At 33.1% G+C, this 24039-nt stretch overlaps 1 protein-coding gene across 1 annotated transcript in view; it reads right to left on the reverse strand.

Annotated features, from left to right (window-relative positions):
* Positions 1–523: 523 nt before the first annotated feature.
* The window catches only part of LOC145692442 (pickpocket protein 28-like), a 207021-nt gene continuing 183505 nt past the window's right edge, over positions 524–24039 (reverse strand). Inside the window, exons 8-9 of the mRNA XM_081767750.1 lie at positions 11982–12107; positions 524–662 (exon numbers count right to left, since the gene is read on the reverse strand). Of these exons, the coding sequence (XP_081623876.1) occupies positions 524–662; positions 11982–12107 (265 nt within the window). The remainder of the gene's footprint in view (positions 663–11981; positions 12108–24039) is intronic.

Raw genomic sequence — 24039 nt, forward strand, 5'->3', positions numbered from 1 at the left:
AAGAGAGTATTTCAAAGGGAATTTGAAAGTTTGAAAGAGGAAATAATGCAATTAAGTTCGGAAAATGAAAAACTTAATAAATTAGTTTTGAATAAATCCTGTTATTGTTTGAGGAATGTGTCAGTAGAACCTTCTCGTAAAAATCCTAAGGTTGTTAATATAAGTGATCCTGATCATTTCCCAGAATTGACTAGAAATGAGAATATACAATTTTTAGACTGTAATCAGGAAGAAGTTGAGTTTGATGCGAACAAAGATCAAGAGGTTCAAGTTATTTCACGTAATAAAAGGAGATTAGAGAACAAAAGATTAAGAGGGACAGATAATAGAGGGAATTTCAGTACTGGCTTAAATAAAACTCAAGGTAAGTTGACTTCTGGTAGTAGTTCTGACAAAATTGATTTGGTTGCTAAAAGTAGAAAAAGGGTATTATTTGTTATTAGATTTGATTCATCAGTAAAAGAAAGTGCAGGTTGAGACTATTGTGAGTGATAGAAATGTAACCCATGTCAAATGTACTAGATTAAAAGCTAAATACGACACCTATGCCTCTTTTAATGCTGAAGTGTTCGAAGCTGACTTTGGGATTATTAATGATCCTACGACTTGACCCAGTGGCATAATAATCGGTACGTTTTATGGCAAACTTGTAACAACTAATTCTGAAAATCAAATAAATAATGTTTATAACAATAATTAGTTCAATATGGAAGTCTATATTTTGTATCAAAATGTTCCAAGCCTTAGATCAAAAAGTAATATATATTTTTTCCTCTGTTGCCGACTGTTCTTTTAATATTAGTGCTGTAACTGAGTCATGGTTTAATCATAAACAACATACTGATGACTATTTTCCAGAAAATTATAAATGTTTTCGTTCCGGTAGGAATTATATTAGTGATAAGTGTAGCAGAGGTGCTGGTGTTTTGCTAGTAGTTAAAACAAATATAAATTGTCAAATGAGATTTGACTTGGAACTTGAAATTGAGTGTGTTTGGATTGAGATTGATACGTTTAATGGGAAAAATATTAGTTGCATGCTGTTATTTTCATCCAACTTATTCAGTTACAAGTTCTATGAACTATCTTAATGATATTGTTTCCAAAGTGAACTTTTTGAACTATGAAATAGTGATTATTAGTAATTTTGATATATCCAAAGTTGACTGGACGAATACAAACCTTTCAAATGATATAAACTATTGTTCTAAAATCAAGGCTAAAATTCTATTTAATTTTTAGATGATATGAATTTGAACGTTGTTTCAGGAACGTCTGGTCTTGATTTAATTTTGTACAACACTTATGTTCAATCTAATAACTCTGTAGTATCTTTGGTTCCGCCTGATCAGTATCACGATCCGATTGTGATTATTGTTAAATTATCATCTCTAATATAGGAGATACCAAGTGATAGCTTTTTGTTATATCAAAAGAGTGATTATCTTTCTTTATACAAAGAAGTCCAAGGGCTTCCTTGGGCCAATATTGTGTTGAATCAGGATATTGATATTGTTGCTCAAACTGTTAATGATATTATATTGAATGCAATTAGGAATAATGTTCCTTTACTAACCAAATCAATTTCTAAATATCCGAGATGGTATTCTCGTAATCTAATTTACTTACTTAAAAAAAGAATAATGCTCATAAGAAGTATAAAAGAACCGAATCTCTTCAAGATTATAATGTATTCTCTAAATTACGTTCTGATTTTAAGAAGCAACTTACTATTGATAAAACTAACTATTATTAATATAATTCAGAATAGTTTTAAAAAAATCCTAAAAGATTTTGGAAGTATACGAATAATAAAATAAATGCTAAAGATGGACATAAGGCAATATTAGTTGACGACGAATTCCTCTCTGATCCTCGACTCATATCTGAAGCTATGGCCAAACAATTTATAGCTGTTTATCATAAAGATGAAATTAATGTGAATAATGATAATGTTAGTTTTATGGCCAGTCTATTTTGTAGTGATCAAATATCCTTTTCTACTAAACAGGTACTTGATGTTACTAAATCTTTAAATGTTAAAGTTTTTGTAGGTCTTGATAAAATTCCGATTTTTGTAATTAAAGGTATATCTGAAATAATTGCACCAATTTTGACATCATAATGTAATTGAAGTTTAGCGACTCATTTCTATCCTAATGTATCGAAAACTGTTGTTGTAACTCCAACTCCGGAAACTGATGGAAGTTTCGTAACTGATTATAGATCTATTTCTATTCTTGATGTAATACCTAAAATTTTTGATCAACTTATTTACAATTATCTTTATAGTTCTGTTGAACACTGTATTATTTCCGAACAGTATGGTTTTCTGAAGGGTAAATCAACTGAACTAAATTTGAATAAATTTTTGCCATTGGTTTCTTCTGTTGTTCATAATCGTGGTCAAGTCGATAAATCTATTTCGATTTTGCTAAAGCCTTTGACAAAATATCTCATTATATTCTTCTTAAGAAACTTCATTCCTTTGAAATTCCTAAATCTTTGATACTTTGATTTGCTTCCTACTTGTTTGACCGTAAATTTGTAGTTAGGTATATGGGTTGTAAGTCATCTGTGTACAAGATTTCCTCGGGTGCTTCTCAAGGATCCAACTGTGGTCCATTATTATTTTTAATATATGTCAATGATATTGGTAATTATTTGAAATGTCCCTTTTTACTGTACGCGGGTGATCTGAAGATATTTTCAGAAATAGTAAGTAATCAGAATCACCTTAAATTACAAGCCGATATTAACTCAATTTATCAGTGGTCAATACAAAATTTACTTCCCTTGAACATGAACAAAATAAAAATTATATCGTTCTCTAGAAAAACGAATATATCTTCTTTTTCATACCCAATAAATCAACATACAATTCAAGCTGTTTCAATCAACAAAGACTAGGGTGTTATGATGGTTTCTAAGTTACTATTTGATCATCATGTTTCTACCATGGTTTTCAAGGCTAGAAGAAATCTGGGAGTCATCAAATGGGTTGCTCGGGATTTTAAGGACATTGCAACATGTAAAATCTTATATTGTGCATATTTTCGATCCCATTTGGAATTTGCTAGTTTAATTTGGAATCGTAATCTTACTAGTATCACTCAAGTTCTGGAGTCAGTTCAGATTTCTTTCTTTGCTTGGTTAAAATATAAATTTAAATTACACGATATGACTAACAGGGAGATTCTTGCTAAACTGGATTTAGTAGCTTTTGAAGTTCGGCGAATTTTAAGGTGTTGCGTGTGATAAGTTTTAACACACTTAATTCTGGGAAAAAAAGGAAGGAAAGAGAAATCATTTTATCCTAGAGGTTATGTTAACCTTCCGAACACTCGGCATATGCAACGCCTCTAGAGGAAAACTTTAGAACTACTGAGTTTCGAATGAGCTGCGGGTTACCTAAGCGGCCATTCGGAATGAAATGTAGAACTGGGCATATCGAAATTATACTGGTTCTATAACATATATTTGAATTTAATCGGAATACGGTAATTCTTCAAAAGTTCAAGTGATTTAATATCCGAGTTGGCTAAAAGTGTTAAAGTTCTCACAAAGTTAATCAAGTGTTGTATAATATTATAATTTATATAAATCTGTAATTGGTGTCAAATTGTGTAAATATTTGATGGAATTCAGAGGGAACATTGTGAAATACTCCTCCTGGCTGGTATTTAACAACGCATAATAATGACATTGTCTAATGGTGAGCGTTATACTTTTTCAATTTAAATACTAGTAATTTATTCAATTTATATCACATCGTGAGATATATTTAATTATTCTAAAATCCATATGAATTAAAGGAGGAATTCAAAACGGAATTAGTTATCAACGATTTATTATATTATTGTAGTAATCTAGTAGTGTCAGTTAACGTATCTTTTTGAAATACTTCAACACGTGTTGACTTGTATAAAAGGAAAATATAGTCAAAGATATTTCATAACCGTTAATAATCTTCAATTGTTTCAATATTTAATCTGTATTTTCGATACATTTTTGATAGTTCATTTTTTTGTTTTTTCTAAATAAAATAAGAAAAGATAATTTTCTGATTTTCCGTTAAAAAGAACCTGATATTGAATTACCTATAAAACGGTATAATTCTAATGCAGTTCGTAAGAGCATTATTAACATATTTGAATTTAATGTTAAATATATTCAGATTTATAATCTTTAGCCATAGATTTGATAATACACCAGTTAATTTCTTTTGATAGAGAAAATAGGTCTAACATCTCTAACCCCTCAAATACTTTATATAGTTGTCGTGGATCTAATATCCAGCGGCCCAGAACGGCGTCCATCGAGGCACGTTACAAAGGCAAATCAAATTTATTCATGATATAATACACGATAGAGTGAATTTAATTGAATATTTATATATCAAAGTTCCCCTGTATAATTCTAGGGTTTACAGTTCTTTACTATGTAACAATCAATTCGTTGGTTCTCCACTATTTACTATTGTTGACAATAGAAATAAAAATCTCTTAAAATTGATTTTTTTGATCCGATACTCTAAAAACAATATTTGGAATGTTTTATTTAATAAATATACAAAATTCACTATGGTTTGGTATATTGTCTATTGAATTTTCATTGTCTTTGCTTTACCTACACTGTTTATATCTGTTTATGTGTATTATTTTATAATCTGTTTGTAATTTATTTTTATTATGTTCAATATATTTAATTTCTTAATCATATGTTTTGCTTCATTTAATAGTTATTGAATCGAGGTTATGTTATAACTTTATTTTATAATTTGGTCTGTATCAAATTTATGTGTAAAATTTTTATTTATTTTCTTTTTTTTTTTTTGTATTTTGTCGAGATAATTTGATGTATTTTTAATTTGTTTTGTTCTGTTTGTATTTCTCTCGTAATTTTTTATTGTATATTTTTGTACATATGACCATTTTGGCCTAGGCTGTTGTCTTTATCATCAATAAATAAATATTATTACTGAAGATTAGTTTCCACGTCAATATACAGTCTTCAAAACAAGAGAAAGTTAAAAACACTTTCCTTTTATCAGATAGATAAATATAGTTTCCTCCTCACTAGAAGGATATATCTTATTAGTATTACGGAAGGATGATCCCAAATTTCTACCTTCATTTCCTGCATGAAGTATCCCTAAATTTTGCTTTGAATATGTGGTAACCCTATTCACTGGGGTAAATAGAAGATGTACAAATAATAAAAAACGCCGAAATAGGCTATTAGCCAACGAAGGAGCCTGAGTCTGTAAGAGCCTTCCCAACGTAACTCAAATAATAAAGAAGTAATAATATAACAGTTAGTCGGCAGTTGCAAAATACTGTAGAAAAAAACGTTAGCGTTGCATTGACTCAAACCACATCGGAATGAGGCTCAAAGTGTCCAAAACAATTTCAAACGACCTGCAAGTTGCGCTGTAATTAATCGTTTAACTTCCGTTTACTCTTTCCGCACACCCAGGAAACAGATAACTACATAGGCAACTCGTGCTAGTTGTCAACCAGTCTGTACGTTGAAAAGGCGTCATTTAGGGATGCAGGTGGGGGCACTTGCCTCCTCCAAGGGTTTGAGGAATACATACACTTTAATCGATTGTTTACTAAAATACTAGAACAAAACGTAAAAATCTTATATCAGTCGTGTCCTTGTTCTCCCAAGCTGTCTGAAATGACACCACTGGTACGCTGTGGTTGGAGGTTGACCGAAGGAGAATGCACTGATAACAACACGATTCTTGCTGCAGTTTTAGAGAAGTGGTTTTTTGTACGTTGCCGAATCGAAGATATCTTAAGGAAGCAAGACAGACTGCGTGCAAAGAAACTAATGGATGTGTCTAAATACATAAAGTTCTCAGAAAATTGCATCATTGAAAGAAAATACTAAAGAATATAATTATCAATATTAATTAATTTTATTATAATAAATTAATTTTGTAATAGTCTAGGGTTACCGCCGGTTGCCTCCATAGTCCAATGTTCAACTCTATAATGTTTACGCAGGACCTATATTACGAAGCGTACGCATTCTAATAATCCAGTATTGTTCAACACCACAAACTTGATATTGCTCAAGAATCTCCAGAGTTGAGTGTGACATTGTATTTTCACTAACTCCAGTGATCCCCACAAACTTTAGTATGATATTTTATTATTTTGTTTATTCATCTTCATCCAACTTTGTCACTTGTGATCTATCCTCTTCTAATATAAACTTCTACTTGATGCGCTTAGTCAGAGTTGCCCCAAAACAAAAGATAAAATTTATTTGTTACTGCAACATCTCAGTGCTAACTCATATATGTTACTTCTTACATCCTACCTAAACATCTTTTTAATACGTAGAACATACATAATAACTACATTTTGCACTTGCAATTACACTCTCTACTCTTACCTATATCAAATTCTTGAACTTCTTTTATTCACACAGGTTTCTTAACATTTTCTTTTTAGTAATGCGTGATCCAGGACTCCAGTTATGTTTACTATATATAAATTATTATGCACTAAATTGATGCTAACTAAAGTTTAATAAAGATTATCCTTCTATTCTTCCACACTATCTTTGTCGCATAATTTATTTTAATTTTATAAGCAATTTCCATTCACTTCTATTTATCACACTTCTCTTACTTCTAAATTTAAACATTCAAGGACAGAACATTGAACTTAAATATCTCATGATAATCGCATACAGAGAATATTATTCACTACACGCATTATTATAAAGGTAAGTAAGAAAGTCATATTTTCACATACCACTTTCGAACATCGATATGTCAGGTTAGACGTATCTGGAAGATCAAAAAGAGACCCCATGAGAATCGACGATCTTCTGTCAACGTTCGGGAAGGCCATGGATTCCATCGCGGTAGAACTTGGTGGGGTGTTAAGTGCATTTTACACCACTACTAAGGATTTGAACGGGCGTCTTCTAACGTGATTGTCCAAGGAATGGAGCAGGTGATCGGACGGTGCAATGTTTTGTTGTGTGAGGGCCGAATAGTGTTTCACGTCCAAAGCGTAGGAAGGTACCTTGGGTCATTTTAGTCACATGGGGCTCAGTGCTGTCCTGTAAGAGGAAGACCCCTTTGTGATTCAGAAATGTTCCGGAGTACTGAGTTTTTCTTGAGCAGGTTTCAACTACTGACAGTACAAACCTGCATTGATTCTTTGACCACAAGATGACAGTTCCCTATGCACAATGCCGCGAACAGTCCACCAAACACAGGAGGATCTTCTTCTGGTGCAGTAGTGTTTTCGGCTGTTTTGGGACTGGTTCAAGGGATGCTAAACAAACATAATGGCACCGTGCAGCTTCGTACAGGAACCAATTCTCATCAAATATCAACAATCTGTCAAGATATGGCTCCTTCCCTAGACAAGAGAGCAAAGAAACAGAGTTGTCTGCTCGCGTTTCGTTCTGGCCCGGAGTCAAATCATCTGGAACTCATCGATCCAACATGCAGTGCTTCCCGAGTTGATGGAGGTAGTACCAAATAGTTTCTCCTCTCAAACTGAATTGTAGTTCCAGTTCCTCACACATCTGGCCACTGTTCGCCTCGATTGCTGCCTGAAATTCTTCATTTTGTACATGTGTTGGTCTTGTGACACGTGGTGCGTGTACGAGTGTTTAATCACTGTAATTAAACTTGTTAATCCACCGCAGCAAGTTCACGTCTTGTAGACACCCTCACTAAGCCCCTGGCATATCTTCCACTTTGCTGGAGCGGAGTTTGACCCCAGTTTGAAATAGAACTGCATACATGCCCTTATAAGGAGGTCACGTGTTCACTCTGTCTTTACGCAATTTCAAAATATAACTAAGCTGCCGGAACTAGGTAGTAGGTTGTGGGTATATCCACTCAAACAACTGACCCTCGTCTTCTATCCATTCGCATTCAACTCACGGTGTGAGGACCACTTGTACATTGACCTCCATAGAAAGATACAGAACTTTCATGGTTATCTTTATAGTAAGTAAACTTCATATATAATATTTTGATAGCATAAACCCTATGTATATACAGATGGTGTTCAGAGAAAAGGAAACATCTGAACGAAATTGCAACTTACTAGATTAATATGGTGTCGGGCCACCTTTCGCTTTAAGAACAGCCTTGATGCGACGTGGGATGGAGGTATAGAGGCCGTGAATGGTAGCAAGTGGATTTTACACCATTCCTCGTGAATGGCATCGGCCAGTTCTGTGAGAGAGGATGGAGGTGGAAATCGTCGCAGGAGTCGTGTTTCCAAGACGGACCACAGATGTTCAATTATGTTGAGATCTGGGGATTGGGCGGGCAAGGGGAGGTGTTGAACTTCATCCTGATGTTCCTCAAACCACGCTGCAACAACAACAGCTTTGTTGATGGGTGCCTCGTCATTGTCCGGGAACAACATCCGGACCATATGATGCAAGTGGCCTCCTAAAAATGCGACATAATCGTTGGCAGTGATTCGTCAGCTAAATGTGAACACAGGACCCAAAGAAAACCATGATATTGCGGCCCACAGCATCACCGAGCCGTCGCCATGTTTCACAGTTGGGCGGAGACACTGCAGATCATAAGCTTCTTTGGGCGTTCTCCACACATAAACACGGCCCGTGGTTGGGAATAGGGTGAAGGATGACTTATCCGACCATATCACACATTTCCAGTCCTCAACGGTCCAAGTTGCATGGTCGCGGCACCATTTGCGGCGTGCGAAAGCGTTATGGTTCCTGATGAGCGGTTTGGCCCGTGCAACACGACCCCGTAAGTTCATGTCATGTAATTCGCGTCGGACTGTGATAGTCGAAACAGGGTGGAGGAGGTGCTGAGTGAGTTCCTCCGTCACTTGCTCCGCAGTGGCACGACGGTTCTGCGTGACAATGCGCTTTAATACCCGGCGTGATCTGTCACTCATGAGTTTCTTCCGCCCACTGTTCCGCTTCCCCGATGTGGTTTTCCCGTGTGTTTTGTAGGCCGTCATCACCTTCGACACTGTCCCACGCGGCACATCTAACACAGTAGCCACAGCCGTCACACTCCACAAAACCGCACACCAATAATTTGCCCACTTTGAAAATCTGAGAGGTCTCCCATTTTACACTACCTCCGTCTGCTGCAGCCACTGGACACTGCTGTTCCACTGCGCCTCACGTAGTATGGAGACCGGCCTAACACACCACCTCCAGCGGTCCGGTGCTTCGTTCGCCACGACACCACTGCCAACTTATACATCTGACGTGTTGCCAACTAGAGGTGTTTCCATTTTTCTGATCAACATCCGTATATATATATATATATATATATATATATATATATATATATATATATATATATTGAGTTATTAATTTCAAAATTCTCTTCTGATATTTTTTTCTGATTTTTTTATATTGTAGCTACACCACTTGAGATTCAAGCGATTTATGTATTCAAAGAAGATTATGGTGCTTATCTTATTTCCGTGTTCTTTCTTTCGGTTATCTATTTCTTTATGTAGCCTCGGCAGTACTTTTTTTATATTGCAAAATTAATATTAAGGTCTAATGTAATATCATTTAGGTGTAAAATCGATACTACCTGACCCGCGATGCCATATTAGCATATTTTTGGCTAAATCTAGATTATTTGGAGAATAATTTAGCTATACTAATCTACTAAATAGCCTTAAAAAGAGCTTATTTTGTGAAACTCGTTTGGTGTGTTTGGCCTTTTTTAGCTACTAAATTAATTCTAAAAATACTTTTTTCTCTGAAAGTAAAATATAAACTTACAATAATAAGCCTATTTGTCATTAAGTTATTTCTCAAGACGAGGGGTGTTTTATTACGCAACAAACCCTTGTTTTCTCTTTTTCTCTCCCCACACACAGATTTACAGAAATTGAACAATACTTGTCGCTCACGTGGCTACATTTTAATTATTTCATTTTTTTTTCATTTCATGGCATTAATGAGACCGTTCTTATACAAATTTAGTGACTGTTCGGTTCCTTAAGCCAAGGAGATCCATTAAGTTTATTAAAGGAAACAAATAGGATATTAGAACTTAAAAACTAGAAAGGGATTCATGGCGATTCGAGTGGGTCTACGGAAAAATAAGAACTGTTGTAAGGACTATGACCTGCCGAAAGAAATACTACTGAAAACTGAGACAATGGCAAAGACTAGCTCGGGAGAGTAATACTCCCGGAAATAGGAACTAAGTACATTGTTCTGATTGGTCGGCGTTATTCGTGTCTTGTCACGTAGCATACATATAGCAGAAATAAAACGCTTGTTTCTTTTGGCCCTCGCGGCCGGGCGCCCTTGCCCATAGGGCTAGGAACGGAAATTGCTTTTGGGATGAGTTCAAACCCGGACAAAACAAAAGTTTTTTTTTTTTTTTAAAGGTTGCTTTTGACGTGGGTTTCTTACCCGGCCCAAGAAAAGGTTTTAAAATTTTCATAACACTTCTTTCATTAAAATAGAATTAAAAAAATACTCAAAAGTGATTTACTTATTTTTATGCAGATAAGTAGTAGCATTAGTAGTAGTAGTAGTAGAAGGTGGAGGAGGAGTAGAATAGAAGTAGAAGGAGTAGTAGTAGGAGGAGGAGGAGTAGGGGTTAGAAGCCCCGCAAGGATCGTTTTCTTTCGCCTTGACTCCATGATAAAAATTATGTGACCAACTTAAAACAACTAACTAGGGTAGCACTTGAAACAGGTACCTACGGTACTCGCGAAAAAATGTACTTCCATGAGTATTACTCTCCCGAGCGGGTTTTCAATGACAGCCTATAGAACCAATCCACGATCTAACAGATCCACAATCTAACAATGGTGTAGCCATTTCGAGCAACTCGGATAGCTGAGACGTCATCGATGATGACTTCTTCAATTCAACTAATAATTATGTTTGTTGACTTTCACAAATCAGACGAGTTGTTGATGGAATTTGTTATAATTTAAAGTAATATATGTGTTAGTTGTTATTTTTCACTGAATAAAATTTAAGATTTCAAATTTAACTATAATCCATTTATAAATCCTACATACAAAAAAGGGTTTTAAAGTTTCCAATGTGCGATATAGCTTAGCAGTTCAAAATCCAGCCATTTCCTGCGTACAAAATCTTATTTCAGAGGCCATTCAACCTTTCTTTCTTCATAGCTTGTTGGCAACACTGCACCGGGCATGTGTTAACTGCAACACTGATTGTTTGGTGGTAAAATAACATACATGGCAAATTACTGGCCTCTGTTAAAATTGAGTTTTGTTAGCACAATCATACTTTTTTTGTGTGTGTAGATATCCAAACTTTCAATACTTGTGGTTGTTTCTGATAACTTCGTACTCCTTAATTTCTAACTTTGAATAAGAAACTCCAAATTATAAGTTCTAGTTTAAAGTGAATCGGAACTATGTAATAAGCTGATCTAGTGCTTTTGAAAAATAAAATATTGACTGTGTTGAAAAAACTTTTATTTTGCAGTATTTCAGAGTACGCTAAGAAATGTTCTTTTGGCAACATTTGTATTGAACAAATTGTCAGCGCTTCCTATCTGTTAATTTACAAGTTAAGAGGGTGTCTCATGGTAAAAGGTTCATCCCAATACATGTGCACTGATGCAAGTTTCCTATCTTTTATTTCCGGGACAATAATAATTTGTTGCAAAGTATTTCGTTGATTTATTAAATGTCCTACAGTTAAAGAATGCGGATGTCCCTAAAATATATAAGTATTTTTGAAATTAACCGTATATTCTTATCATTGTGGTAAATATTAATTACGACATAAGAAGTGAAACCATTGACTAAGTCCAACAACAGAATCTTTTTTAAAGCATTGAACAATTTAATTATGCTTCAGTCCGTTAAATAGAAATAGCAACTTTACTAGCTTTATTAGATATTGGATGTAATGGGAAAATAACTCCGAGACTTCAATTTTCAACATTATTTTAGAACGTTTAATTTATTCGTGATTTTGTTTACCTTAGTACTAAGTTAGGAGCAGATACAACCATCTTGAGAGCATCAAGAGTGGATGAAGCAGCATACTCTTTGATAGTGACGCGGTACGATGCAACTATGTCGGAGAAACAGGTCTTGATTTTCCGTCTGAAAAATGAGCATGAACAATTAATTTTTAAAATATTTCAAATATGGCTTACTGAAATTGAACACATGATCAAAAATCAATTTACCACACTGCGAAAACATAAGTAAATAATTGTTCTATGAATTACTGTGTGTGTGAACTATAGTCTGAAATTTTGAAATAAATGACTTGGTTTAAACTTGATTTCAAACTTTCTAAAATATACCTTTTTAGGTAAATCGATTTATTACACGAATATGTTCGGCAGATATTAAGAATACCAGAAATAATAAATCTCAAATAACAGCTTGGTTGATTTCAAAATCTAGGAGTGATAGTAGCGAAAGTGTGGATGATCTTGTATATTGAAAATTCTACATTATATTTTAGAATTTTATGACAATATAAAAATAAATAATATTATAAACAATATTGTAAATATATATAATATGCAAATATAATCCAGCTTTCAAGTATTTGTGTATGCCCCAAAAGAGGTATTTATGGAATGGATTTTCTGCTATTCGACTATTTGACCTTAATGCAACTTGAAAAGTTGTTTTATTAGGGCTTGAGATAAGAGTTTCTATGTATACTCATTGTAGTATCTAAATAGTTTTACAAAATAACTCTTGCTGAAATTATTCCAATTAAAAGTAATATAGTGATAAGGCTTTTTGTTGATTTCAGGCTCCTTAGTTTCTTAGATTTGAAATTTCCTAAGAACATGTGTGGTAGAAATGTTAAATTCAATCGAACTTCTTGTTTTAACATTTACAGTATATAATATACATATATATCCAACGGAAATTTTCTTCAAACTTATTCAGTTTTTTATAAAATATAAAAAATATTTCCTTCGATACTTTGCAGTAATTCGCAGTTTTCTCCCCTAAACTTTGAAATCAGTTGGTACACTTTTTATCATAGAAAGATAAACTGTGATAAAGAAAACTAAGTTCGGAAAACTATCCTCTACTTTTCGTCCATTCTGCTACAGCGTAATATAGTTCTCTCGAGCAGAAATAATGACATTCTGGACGTTGCCTTCAATTAAATTTGTAAATATCATACACGAAAATTCACAAAATAAGACAAAAAGGACAAATAAAACCAAAATCTGTCTTACTGGGCGATACAAATTTTTTGTCTGTACGGTTGTGAATCACTAAGATAAAAATATACACTATTATCACTACATCCTACTACACTACTGTACAATACTTTATAAGGTAATAATATTATCACTAACGTAATAATATACATAGTTGGGAAAATTCTAGAGCGGAGTCTTCTTGATGTAATGGTTAACGTAACGGTGCTGAATACGGAATTTGATTTACACATAGTTTCGAATTTTTTTTACTAAACATAGTGTATTTCTTAAAAGAAAGAATCTACGTTCTGCTCTAAAGAGTATGGATGTAAGAAAATTATATATGTGCAGCAGCTATGGAATATAGTATCTTACATCATATATATTAAACGAAACCATAACTCCTTCTCCTTTTGTCAGTAATATACATTCTTGGTTCGAAAGTAACAAAAAAAGTGTCCATCTAGTTCTTCAGTATTTCTCACAAAGGGAACCACTAAGTAACAAAAACAGTCACTAAATGATATTTATAGTTTCAACCACAAACAATGACAACAAGCTGGTAGGGGTGTACAATATAACATGGTGTATTTCAAATGTGAGAACAAATATACCTTCTGAAGGATATTTCAAATGGAATAGTTTGTATAGTAATAAAACAGATTTATTCTATCGAAATATTTGAATTATAGAAAACAAAAAATATCATAGTGAAGTAAAGAAAATAATCATCACAAAATTAGAGAAGGAAACGAAAGTAATGGGATTTTCACTAACATGAATTATATTTACTACTTTGTGGCATAATGGAGCACCTGGCGTAAGAAGTTGCCACACAGGAGATTAGGCCTGGAATCTTATCCCCTCTACTACCTTTTCACGTTTGGCTTTTCCATTCAATTAAAACGTTGCTGAAGAACAGTTAAAAATTTGATAAGCATCTGAGAAATTCCCAACTATTAACCTCAAGCAAATAGTGTGAACTAAAAGTAACGCCTACAGTAGTTAAAGTATGGTAAAAATAAGAAAATATGAAAGTGGAGAGTCCAAGTTTTGATGGACTATGAATTGTGTATTTTCTTAAAGATAAACTTGTATGTTTACACATTTTTTTTATAAAAGCTGGATTTCGATGGACAATATATTGGCACTAGTTGTTAGGACACTACAAGAATATTGGCCTTATAATTCCTCAAGAAGAGTTGAGAGTGTGTATGGGAGCTAGTTCTTGATGAGCAGAAAGAAGTTCAACAGGGACATTGTTACGTCGCGAGATTAGTTAACTGTTTAAGAAGGAGATTAAGAGTTGTCATAGAAGCTAATAGAGTCTACACAAGGCATTAATCTTGAAGAAAGACTCTAGTAAATTCCTAGTCAAACCACAAAATCTTTTTAGAACTACCTAAATAAATCTACTTATCTATCCAATTGACTTAAATTGATGCGTGTACCTTCCTACGTACTCTAGAGAATATTATATTTATTTACCAGAACATTCTCATTCATTTATCGTGAATAAGTGGTTAGCGTTCTTTGAAAATCGTGATCTAGGGTCCATTCCTATCGAGACAGTATTTCTGTGTATTCAACAGAGAGTCATTTTTAAAAAATCATTTATTCATTTGTAATTTTGAATGTGAAATATTTGCATTAAGGGCATTTAGACAAATGATAAAATTAGTCACTAGGATTTTGCCAATAATATTCAAAATTACAAAAAATATATTTTAGTAGACTATAAAAATAAAAGAATATACAAAGAAAGTAGAGTACACGAAATAACGAAAATAAAACAAACATAAAATTGTGGGGTAAACGTTCATTTGCTTATTATAAAAACAAGTAACTATCAATATATTTTTCTCAAGCCACACTGTCAGTCACGAGAATAAAATTTTTCCAATGAATATTTTCCTAATGCAACCAAAACGTCTCAACATATTTTTTTATTACTACGTTGTGCATCAAAATGTATGTTTTAATTCATTTCATTCTACATCCTAACAACCATCACTTTTAAATATTTTGCGCTGAAAACAAGTATTAACTTCCAAATATATATTAGCGTTTAATTGATAAGCAATATATTTGTACGCTTATAACAAAATCTGAACATATATCATGGATCTGCAACATAGTAATTAAGAGCACGGAAACAACTTAAAAAAACTCTCTTCGTCTATAATATTTACTTTAACACAGCTAGCAACACAGATAGACTAACTGAAATGCACACTCATCGCTGGCGAAGAATAGGTTAACAGAATATACTGAAACTATATTTGTCCCCATTTCTTTACCTCAGGAAGCTTATTTATATAGAAAATGAAACTGTTATTTTCCAACTCATACAAAACTCTTACTATTGCAAACTTAATTTTAAACAGTTCAATGTTTCTCCATAATATTTACATAAACAACGTACATCATAGTTTTATATATTGGAAACACGTTGTAGAAATTACTCTTTCTTGGGCTTTTTCACAATTAAATGTACCAGTTTGGAAAACGCTAGGTACAAGAAGAAGTTCATACACCAATTTTAAACTTCATACTATGATATGCTCGTTGGGAACTCTACTTTTGGTATAAGTATAGAATCCTCCTCTTCCCTTACTGAAAGTGACATAATAAAATGGCGGGTAGAGCCAAATACAAACTATGTTCAGGAATTCATCTATAACGGTTAGCATTGTTTCATAATAAGGTAACAAACATTGGTTTCATTTGTAAATAGCTACATATTAACCACAAATATTCCCGGATTTCGCCCCAAGTGATTATTTAGGAAAGTACGTGATCACTACATGACTAATATTAATATAATGAAATTTTCCAGTAAACATCTAGATCGAATTTCAAATGGTCTGGGACGCAAGAAAAATATTCAACTAGATTTTTCCATCTCAGTTTTTTTCTCTAGACGTTTCTGAGTAACAAACGTAGGCACTGGACAAATTTACTGATTCTCGATATATACACAACGATAATCGTTAATAGTAAGGAGGACAGAATGCCTCAGTGATAGAACGCTCCCTTGTGGTGCAAGGGCTTTCTGTTTCGATCTTCACCCACTTGAGTTTGTGGCGTATAAAATCGTGTTTGAGGGTTTTCTCGGAATTTTCACTTCCCCTCCACATTCTTACAGATGTAGACATTATTAATAATTAATAAGTTTCATTAATCATCCGTGTTTTTTTAGTTTAATGAACATAGTCATATGACGTCAAACGAGAAAGTAAGTTTGAATTAAATAATTTCAGTTTTGGTTGAAATAATTGCATAAATCTACTAGTTTATCTTTAAGAAAATTTATAATTAATTTTTCATATATTTCCGTATTTTGGACTCTCCATTTTCAGATCTTCTTATTTTTCATAATTTTCATCTCTGTAGGTATTACGTTCAGTTGATGCTCTTTACTTGAGATAAGTAGTTGAAAATTTCTCACATGCGTATGCATTTTCAACTGTTCTTCAGCAGTGTTTTAGTTGAATAAGAAAAACGTAAGAAAGTAGTAGACGTGTTAAGATTCCAACTCTCATCTGTCGTGTGGCAACCTTCTAAGCCAATTACTTCATTATGTCGAAAAGTAGTAAACATAATGCATATTAGTGACACTCCTCGTTACTTTCAAACCCTTGCCTGATTCTGTGATGATTATTTTCTCTAGTTCACCATGATATTTTTTGCTTTTGTATAATTCAATTATACCGATGCGATAAAACTGTTATTTATCTATACAAACTATTCCATTTGAAATACCCATCAAAAGAAATGTTTGTTCTCGCATTCCAAATTCATCATGTATATTCTACAGCCCTACAAGATTATTCCCATTGTTTGCGGTAGAAACTAGAAATGTAATTTAGTGACCGTTTATTTTGTTACGTAATGATTTCCTTTGCATGAAATACTGAAGAACTAGACGAAAACATTGTATGTTACTTTCTACTCAAGAATATACTTTACTGACAACAGGAGAAGGAGTTATGACTTTCTTTAATATTTATGATGCAGTGTATTACATTCCATATCTGTTGTATATTTATTATTTTCTTACATCCATACTCTTAAAAATAGAATGCATTTTCTTTCTTGAAATACATAGTTTATTTAGTAAGCAGAACTTGAGCCTATGCTTAGATGAAATTCTGTATGCAACACCATTATGCTAACCATTATATAGTATCAATAGAACTTCGTTCTAGTAATTGTCCATCTGTGTATGTATTTACCTTAGTGATCTATAACGAGTCGAACAATAAGTTCTGTAACACACAGAAAGCCAGATTTTGATTTTGTTTGCCTTGTTTTTTTCATATTTTTGAATTTTCGAGTATGGCAATTACATATTTACTCGACGTCAACATGCATGGTGTCAATATCTCTGCTGTAAAGGGTCATGTTTGTTTGTAGCAGAATTGACAATAAATACATTCTCCTGTCAGCACTGATCTGAGAGACGTAATAATCCAGGATATTTCGTTAGAATTTAATTCCCTTTATCACCTCTAGATTTCTATAACCAGAAGTGTACAAATTGATTTCTAAGATTAGAAGAAAACTAGGAATGATTGCAAAGGATCGATGGAAATATATTCTATATTTCATAAAAACATAATAAGTTTAAAGAAAATTTTGGGATATATGTTTATATTATATAATGCAAATGTAAAAACAAGAACGTGGAATTAAGATAAGAATTTTGTTTCTCATATTCTTAGAAACTTTGAAATCTAAGCAATTAAGGTGATCTGGAATCAACAATAAACTGACAAACTATATTACTTTTAACTGGTATAATTTTAGCAAGAGTTATTTTATAAAATTATTTTGATACTACATTGAGTGTACGCAGACAATTTTCACAATAGTTTCAAGGCTAGCTCCTTCTGCTCCTTTTTAAGGATGGGATTAATCACGTTTCTGGATGGGATGAAATTCATGTTGCTTGCCAGGACAGAGCGGAATATCTTCAAACGTTTTTGCATTTATCCAGCAGATTTCGGTAGATTTTACAAATTGCTGCTTAGTATGTTTGGAGAGTGATAGAAAAAACAAATCTCGTGAAACATGGTTAATCATTGTGGTCTATTTGTAGTTATGATATGGTATCTACTTCCATGATTTTTAATAGTTCTAGATATGTAATATAAATAATAATTTAGGTGCAGGTAAATACGCCATGTTAAGGGTGTTGGACATTTATGTCCTTAATTTTCATGAAACACACAGAACAACAGATGTGCATTGCAGAGTAGCCTTTTCGGCGTATAGAAAAAATGTGGATGTGGATGTTACGTGTGGATGTGGGGCAACTTTGTCTTTTGCAGTCACTTCTGCACACGTCCTGGCGTATTTCGCTGCACCATGCTTGGTACTCGTTTAGTAACCATGGAATCACAAATATTGAAATGAAACTTACAAAACAAAGTAATTCTAGACGGACACGAAGTAAAACGTACATTGCTAAAAACAATTGGCAATGTTCTGAGTTAGCATGGTACTAATAACGGTTTCTTATCCCTATTGAAATAATAACATCCTTCTACGGAACCTTCCACGGAACAACTCTGCACGACGTGACGGTGTCAGCAATGTCTCCCGAAGTATACGTCAAATTGGGCTTGACCAAGACCGTGGCACATATTGGAGAAAGATTCGAGCGGACTTCGTCGGAAACGTCCCAGTACTGAACACTTGGCGCATTTCGCTGAGCTGGCGTATATACCTGCAGCTACCTTATATGCAATTTGCGATTTAGAATTACGTATTTCCTGTATAGTCAATAATTCTTATCTACAAAAAAAGAGTCAAAATTACATTGTTCCATATCATTATCGTTCAATCCCTTCTATGTCTCCAACAGAAATCCATTGGCGATGAGCGAGCCGTGGTGGCTATTTGTGACGACCTATGTTCAGCTTTCGGCCTTTTTACGGTGTTCTTTTAGACTGGCCGTCTAGTTTTCCATGACCAGAACTGTACAATGTTGGAATCTTAGTGTGAAATGTCTGTAAGAGGTGTTGGAAACTCATTCATACAGGAATGTTGGGTTCAAACCATGTCTTTTGGACATAATTTAATGATTTAGTCATCTGAGGAATTCTACACGTAAGTATTTAACTTGAATGAGGAAGTTGGTCACCAGCCTGGCATTTTGTTTTCTTTAGTCCAAAATATTGGGTAAATCGGTGGCCAATTAATTTTTCTTATAATATTTGTGATTTGTGGACTGGAAAGTAGTTTAATGTAAAGTTTGGTTGTTTCTATTAAAAGAAGTATTGGAAACTGTAATATGGTTTCCTGAACTTATTTAAATAACGACAAATCTCTTAATATTTATAACGGTTTGCAATATAATAAATCACATAGAATTCATTTCACAAACCAATGAAGAAAGACATTACCGTTATGTACATTAACATAAAATATTTACCATTTCGAGGTCTCAATCATACAATATTATACTAACCACTTCAATTTATTGATATTACTATGATACTATTATATTTAGTTTAAAACTTTGTACGTATTAATTAAACTATAGTCATTGAATAATAGGAACATATACGTCTTGCAGAAATAGCCAAAATAAATGTACAACGTAAAATACGGTCTTCGGTTTATATTCGAATTTAGGTAAAATGTTTTTAGCTACGAGTATTAATGCATTAAATCAAATTAAGGAAATTCTGTAATTCTATTACAATTTTAGTTACTTATATCAATTAACTTTGTGTGAAAAATGTCAGAGGCAGAGCAATGGAAAAGTATTATATCCAAATATTGCTACTATATATTTACTTTAATGCAAATTTATATTTATGAAGATTAAAATAGAAATAAAATACTTGGTAAAACAATTATTTTATTTTCATAAACCTCTAGTTTTGTTTGGGAGATTAAAGCATGTTGTGGGAGAAAATATTATTTCAAGTTTGATTTCAAATCTTTGTGTACACAAACTTGTTATATTTGAAGCACGTTACATTAGATGTTTCACGATAACCTCTCCACCTTGTGGAATCCAAACAAAATTCATGAATCCTTTAAGTAATATGATATTGCTCAAAGCAACTTTTTAATTACGAAGTAATTTTCCAATTCACATCACATCACGGTATCTAACATAGTACTCTGCCATCACCTAGCTTCACGGATATTTACGTTCTACTGCACGTTTTACAAATACAGTGAAAATACCTAAAAAATGCACCTTACTAGATTTAAGTAGTATTGAACCAACTTTGTTTCTCAAAACGCTTCTAATGCCCCGTAAAATTGAGTCATGGAGATCGTGAATGGTAGGAAAAGATTCGGAGTGAAGTTCATTACTCAGTTCCGTGAGACGGAATGACTTTTATCGAAAACGGTCCAAAGAGTATCAATTCTTTTCAAGTCTGACGATTGGCTTAGCAACAGGACTTGTTGAAGTCCCTCCCGATGTTACTCGAACCGCAAGGCTGTGTGAATGAGTCCATTATCATTCTGGAATATGACGACATTTCCCGGGATAAGAGTCTAGAATATAGGATGCACATGGTCATTTAACGGAACCACAATCACGGACAATGATACGACCGGTAATCATGATCAAGACGCACTGAAAACTAGGATACCGAAGTCCATAGCATCACAAAGCCGCTGCCACGTACAACACTTGAGTGGAGACTCAAAAGTTAATAGCTAAGGGGGACACGGCAGTAGTCCTAAACGGCACAAGACCTAAAAGTCATTTCACGGTACAAGTCCTCAATGGCACAAGTCCTAAACGGCACAAGACCTAAAATCATTTCGCGGCACAAGTCCTAAACGGCACTGGTCCTCAAAGGCATAGACCTAAACGACACAAGTCCTAAAAATCATTTCGCGGCACAAGTCCAAAACGGCATAAGTCCTAAATGTGGCTAGTCCTAATAGGCACAAGACCTAAACTGTACTAACCTAAAAATATCTTGTGGCGCTAACATCCCGTCCGTGCCAAGAATAATTTCCATCTATTAGTCCAAGTTTTAGATATACTGTTCCATATTACAGAACCACAATCTAGCTCAGTTCTTACAAGTAATTTGTATAAATACATATTCCGATTGTTTTTTCTTGCTGTTTGCATGATAGCATTTGTGTGGTGTCAAAATATTAACTACCTATCAAATGTGATTCCCAGATATCTCAAAATGTCTGTTTTTTCTATTTCCACGCCATTGACATCGTATTAGTAACATAATCTTGTGTTTAAGTTATTTACTTCATAAATTTTGCTTTCTTTGTGTAGATTTCAAGTAAATTATTTTTACACATATATTTATCATAACTCTTTTCGTAGCAAATAATTGTCATACTCGTAATTAACTACTCTTTACACGTTACCATTGTTAACAATAGTTTTAGTATTACCAACACACCTCTTACCGTTGGAATTAACTATTACTGTTACTAGTAATAATAATAATAATAATAATAATAATAATAATAATAATAATAATAATAATAATATAATTCAAATATACTACATTTTTGAGACCTGAGTCTTGATTTACGTGAAGTTAAAATCAAAGGTTATGTCGGGGACAGCAAATGATGGATTAACAACCGAAACAAATCCTTGGCACCCCAAGTGAGGGTTAGTCTGTGTTTAATAATAGCAGGATATTAATAATGTTTTAATAGAATGTGAACGAAACACTTTTTTAAAAATTAAACTACGTCAACATGTTAAAATAATTAAAAGAACCTAATTAATCATCCACTTTGTACTCTCATTTGTTTAAATGGACAAACCCAGACCTAAAGGAAAAGAGTTTTCTGCCCAAATCTCATAAGCAGTGGGAAAGTTTAATATTATAAAAAATTACCCTCCTTCCCTCTTAGAAATCTAATTTTCAAGACGCTAAAACATATATTTTATTACTTTAAGTTGAAGGTTTAATTACCGAGTTTCATGCATCCAGCTTAAGCAAATCGTTCTGCACTGCATAAATATTTTCTAAATAAGTAATGGGGAAATCGTAAATTAATGATAGTGAACCCTTAGTTTTTTCCCTTTGAAGTGTTAATTTTCAGTTTTTTGTTTATTTGTTTGTTTCGCAGTGGGAAGTTTAAAAATATGTCAAGTTTCATTTTACTACCTTCAGAGATTTGCGAGATACGCTACTCTTTAAAAGAATCTTACTCTACCCGTTTTTAAAATGCGTATTTCCAAAAAATTCTTTCTTATATATTGCTTTTGTAAGAAAATATTTCTTTTTTAAATTAAAATTTAACGACTTTACTAAATTGTAGTAGTATACCCAGAAAACCACTTATCTTAACTCTTTTATATAAGAGTACAGAAGATGAAGTCAGTCAAACAAATGTACTTTCATGAGCTGTTTCCGATTTCGTATTCATACATTTCCCAGAAGATGTAGTTTTAAATTAACGCACTGTCAAGACCCAAGTTTCAAAATTGTAACAAACTGAAAATATAATATTAATAATAATATATGTATTTATATATACTCGTGTCCAAAATTATTGTCACATGTCTATAAATATGTAGTTGTAGGAATATAATTTGATAACGAATTCAGCCGGTATTTCTTACAACGTTAGTGTGTGTATAATCGGCAAACACATGTATGTGGCAAATTTCATGTCAAAAGAGTAGTAAATAAGAAAAATAGAACGAAAATATAACTTTTTTGTCCGTTTAGCAACATTTTGTTTTACTCATTCTAATTTTCATATTTATAATTTTTTTTCCTATAAAACTTACCACAAATATACATTTCCTGATTATACACACAGTATCAGTATTAAAGTTACTCTGCATAATCATTATTGAATTATATTCTTACAAGAAGACTGTTATAGATATGCGACAATCATTTTATATATGAGTGTACGTGTTATATATATATATATATATATATATATATATATATATATATATATATATATATATATATATATATATATATAGTCTTAATGAAAATTTCGTAATTTAGAAAAATACTTTGGTTTACTTTCAATATGAAAAAGCCTGTTCCTCTGGAAAAGTTTGCATGCTCCATCCCTTAATGACTATGTGTTGGTTTCTTCAAACGTATTGTGTTGCGTATTACATTAGTAATTTAGCGCTATTTGCTGATTTTTCTTGCTTATACATATCAACTCTATCAAAACACACTGCGAAATATACTAACTGTCTTTGTTCTTAATGTATATGGTCGGTATTTAATGTTCACTTGTGAAGTATCTGGTGGCCTTTTGCCCTTATTAAGCAAACTTTGGTGGGGTTTTGTCCTACTCTTAATAAAATACACTCCACATATATTGCAATTCTGAATGTTTGCTTGTTTTCAGGAAAGTCTGGTAAAATATGCTGATTAAACATTTTTATTAAATGTTTTCTTAGAAATTTGTTATGAGATTCTCATATCTCCATTTGAAAGAAACGAATTCCTTAACCAATTACACTGGTCGGCAAAATGAAACTTTTTTCGCTCCCACGAACGAAAATAGGTGATTCGTATAGGTTTCGAGCCCCTGAGTTCGACTCCGTAACCCGTTTTTCTCCAGGACGTACCAGTGTTCAGGGAGGAGGGGAGTTTCAATATCAGCCCAAAGATGCTATTCTCCACCCATAATAATTTGCACGTTATAATTTAAATATCGATATAAATTATGCAGATAAAATTGCATAAAAAATTAAAGTTTAACACTTACGTGTCACTTGGTTTTCCTACTACTCTTCTAATTACTACAGGGTTTCTCGCGTGTCACATTCCAACAGAAGTCTGCCACCATATTCACATTCCATTTACCACTGTAGCGCCTCTCCATGATAGCTATTTGCTGGAGAAACC

This window comes from Thermobia domestica, chromosome 8, assembly GCF_964235325.1.
Source record: "Thermobia domestica chromosome 8, izTheDome1.hap1.1, whole genome shotgun sequence".
NCBI lineage: Eukaryota > Metazoa > Arthropoda > Insecta > Zygentoma > Lepismatidae > Thermobia > Thermobia domestica.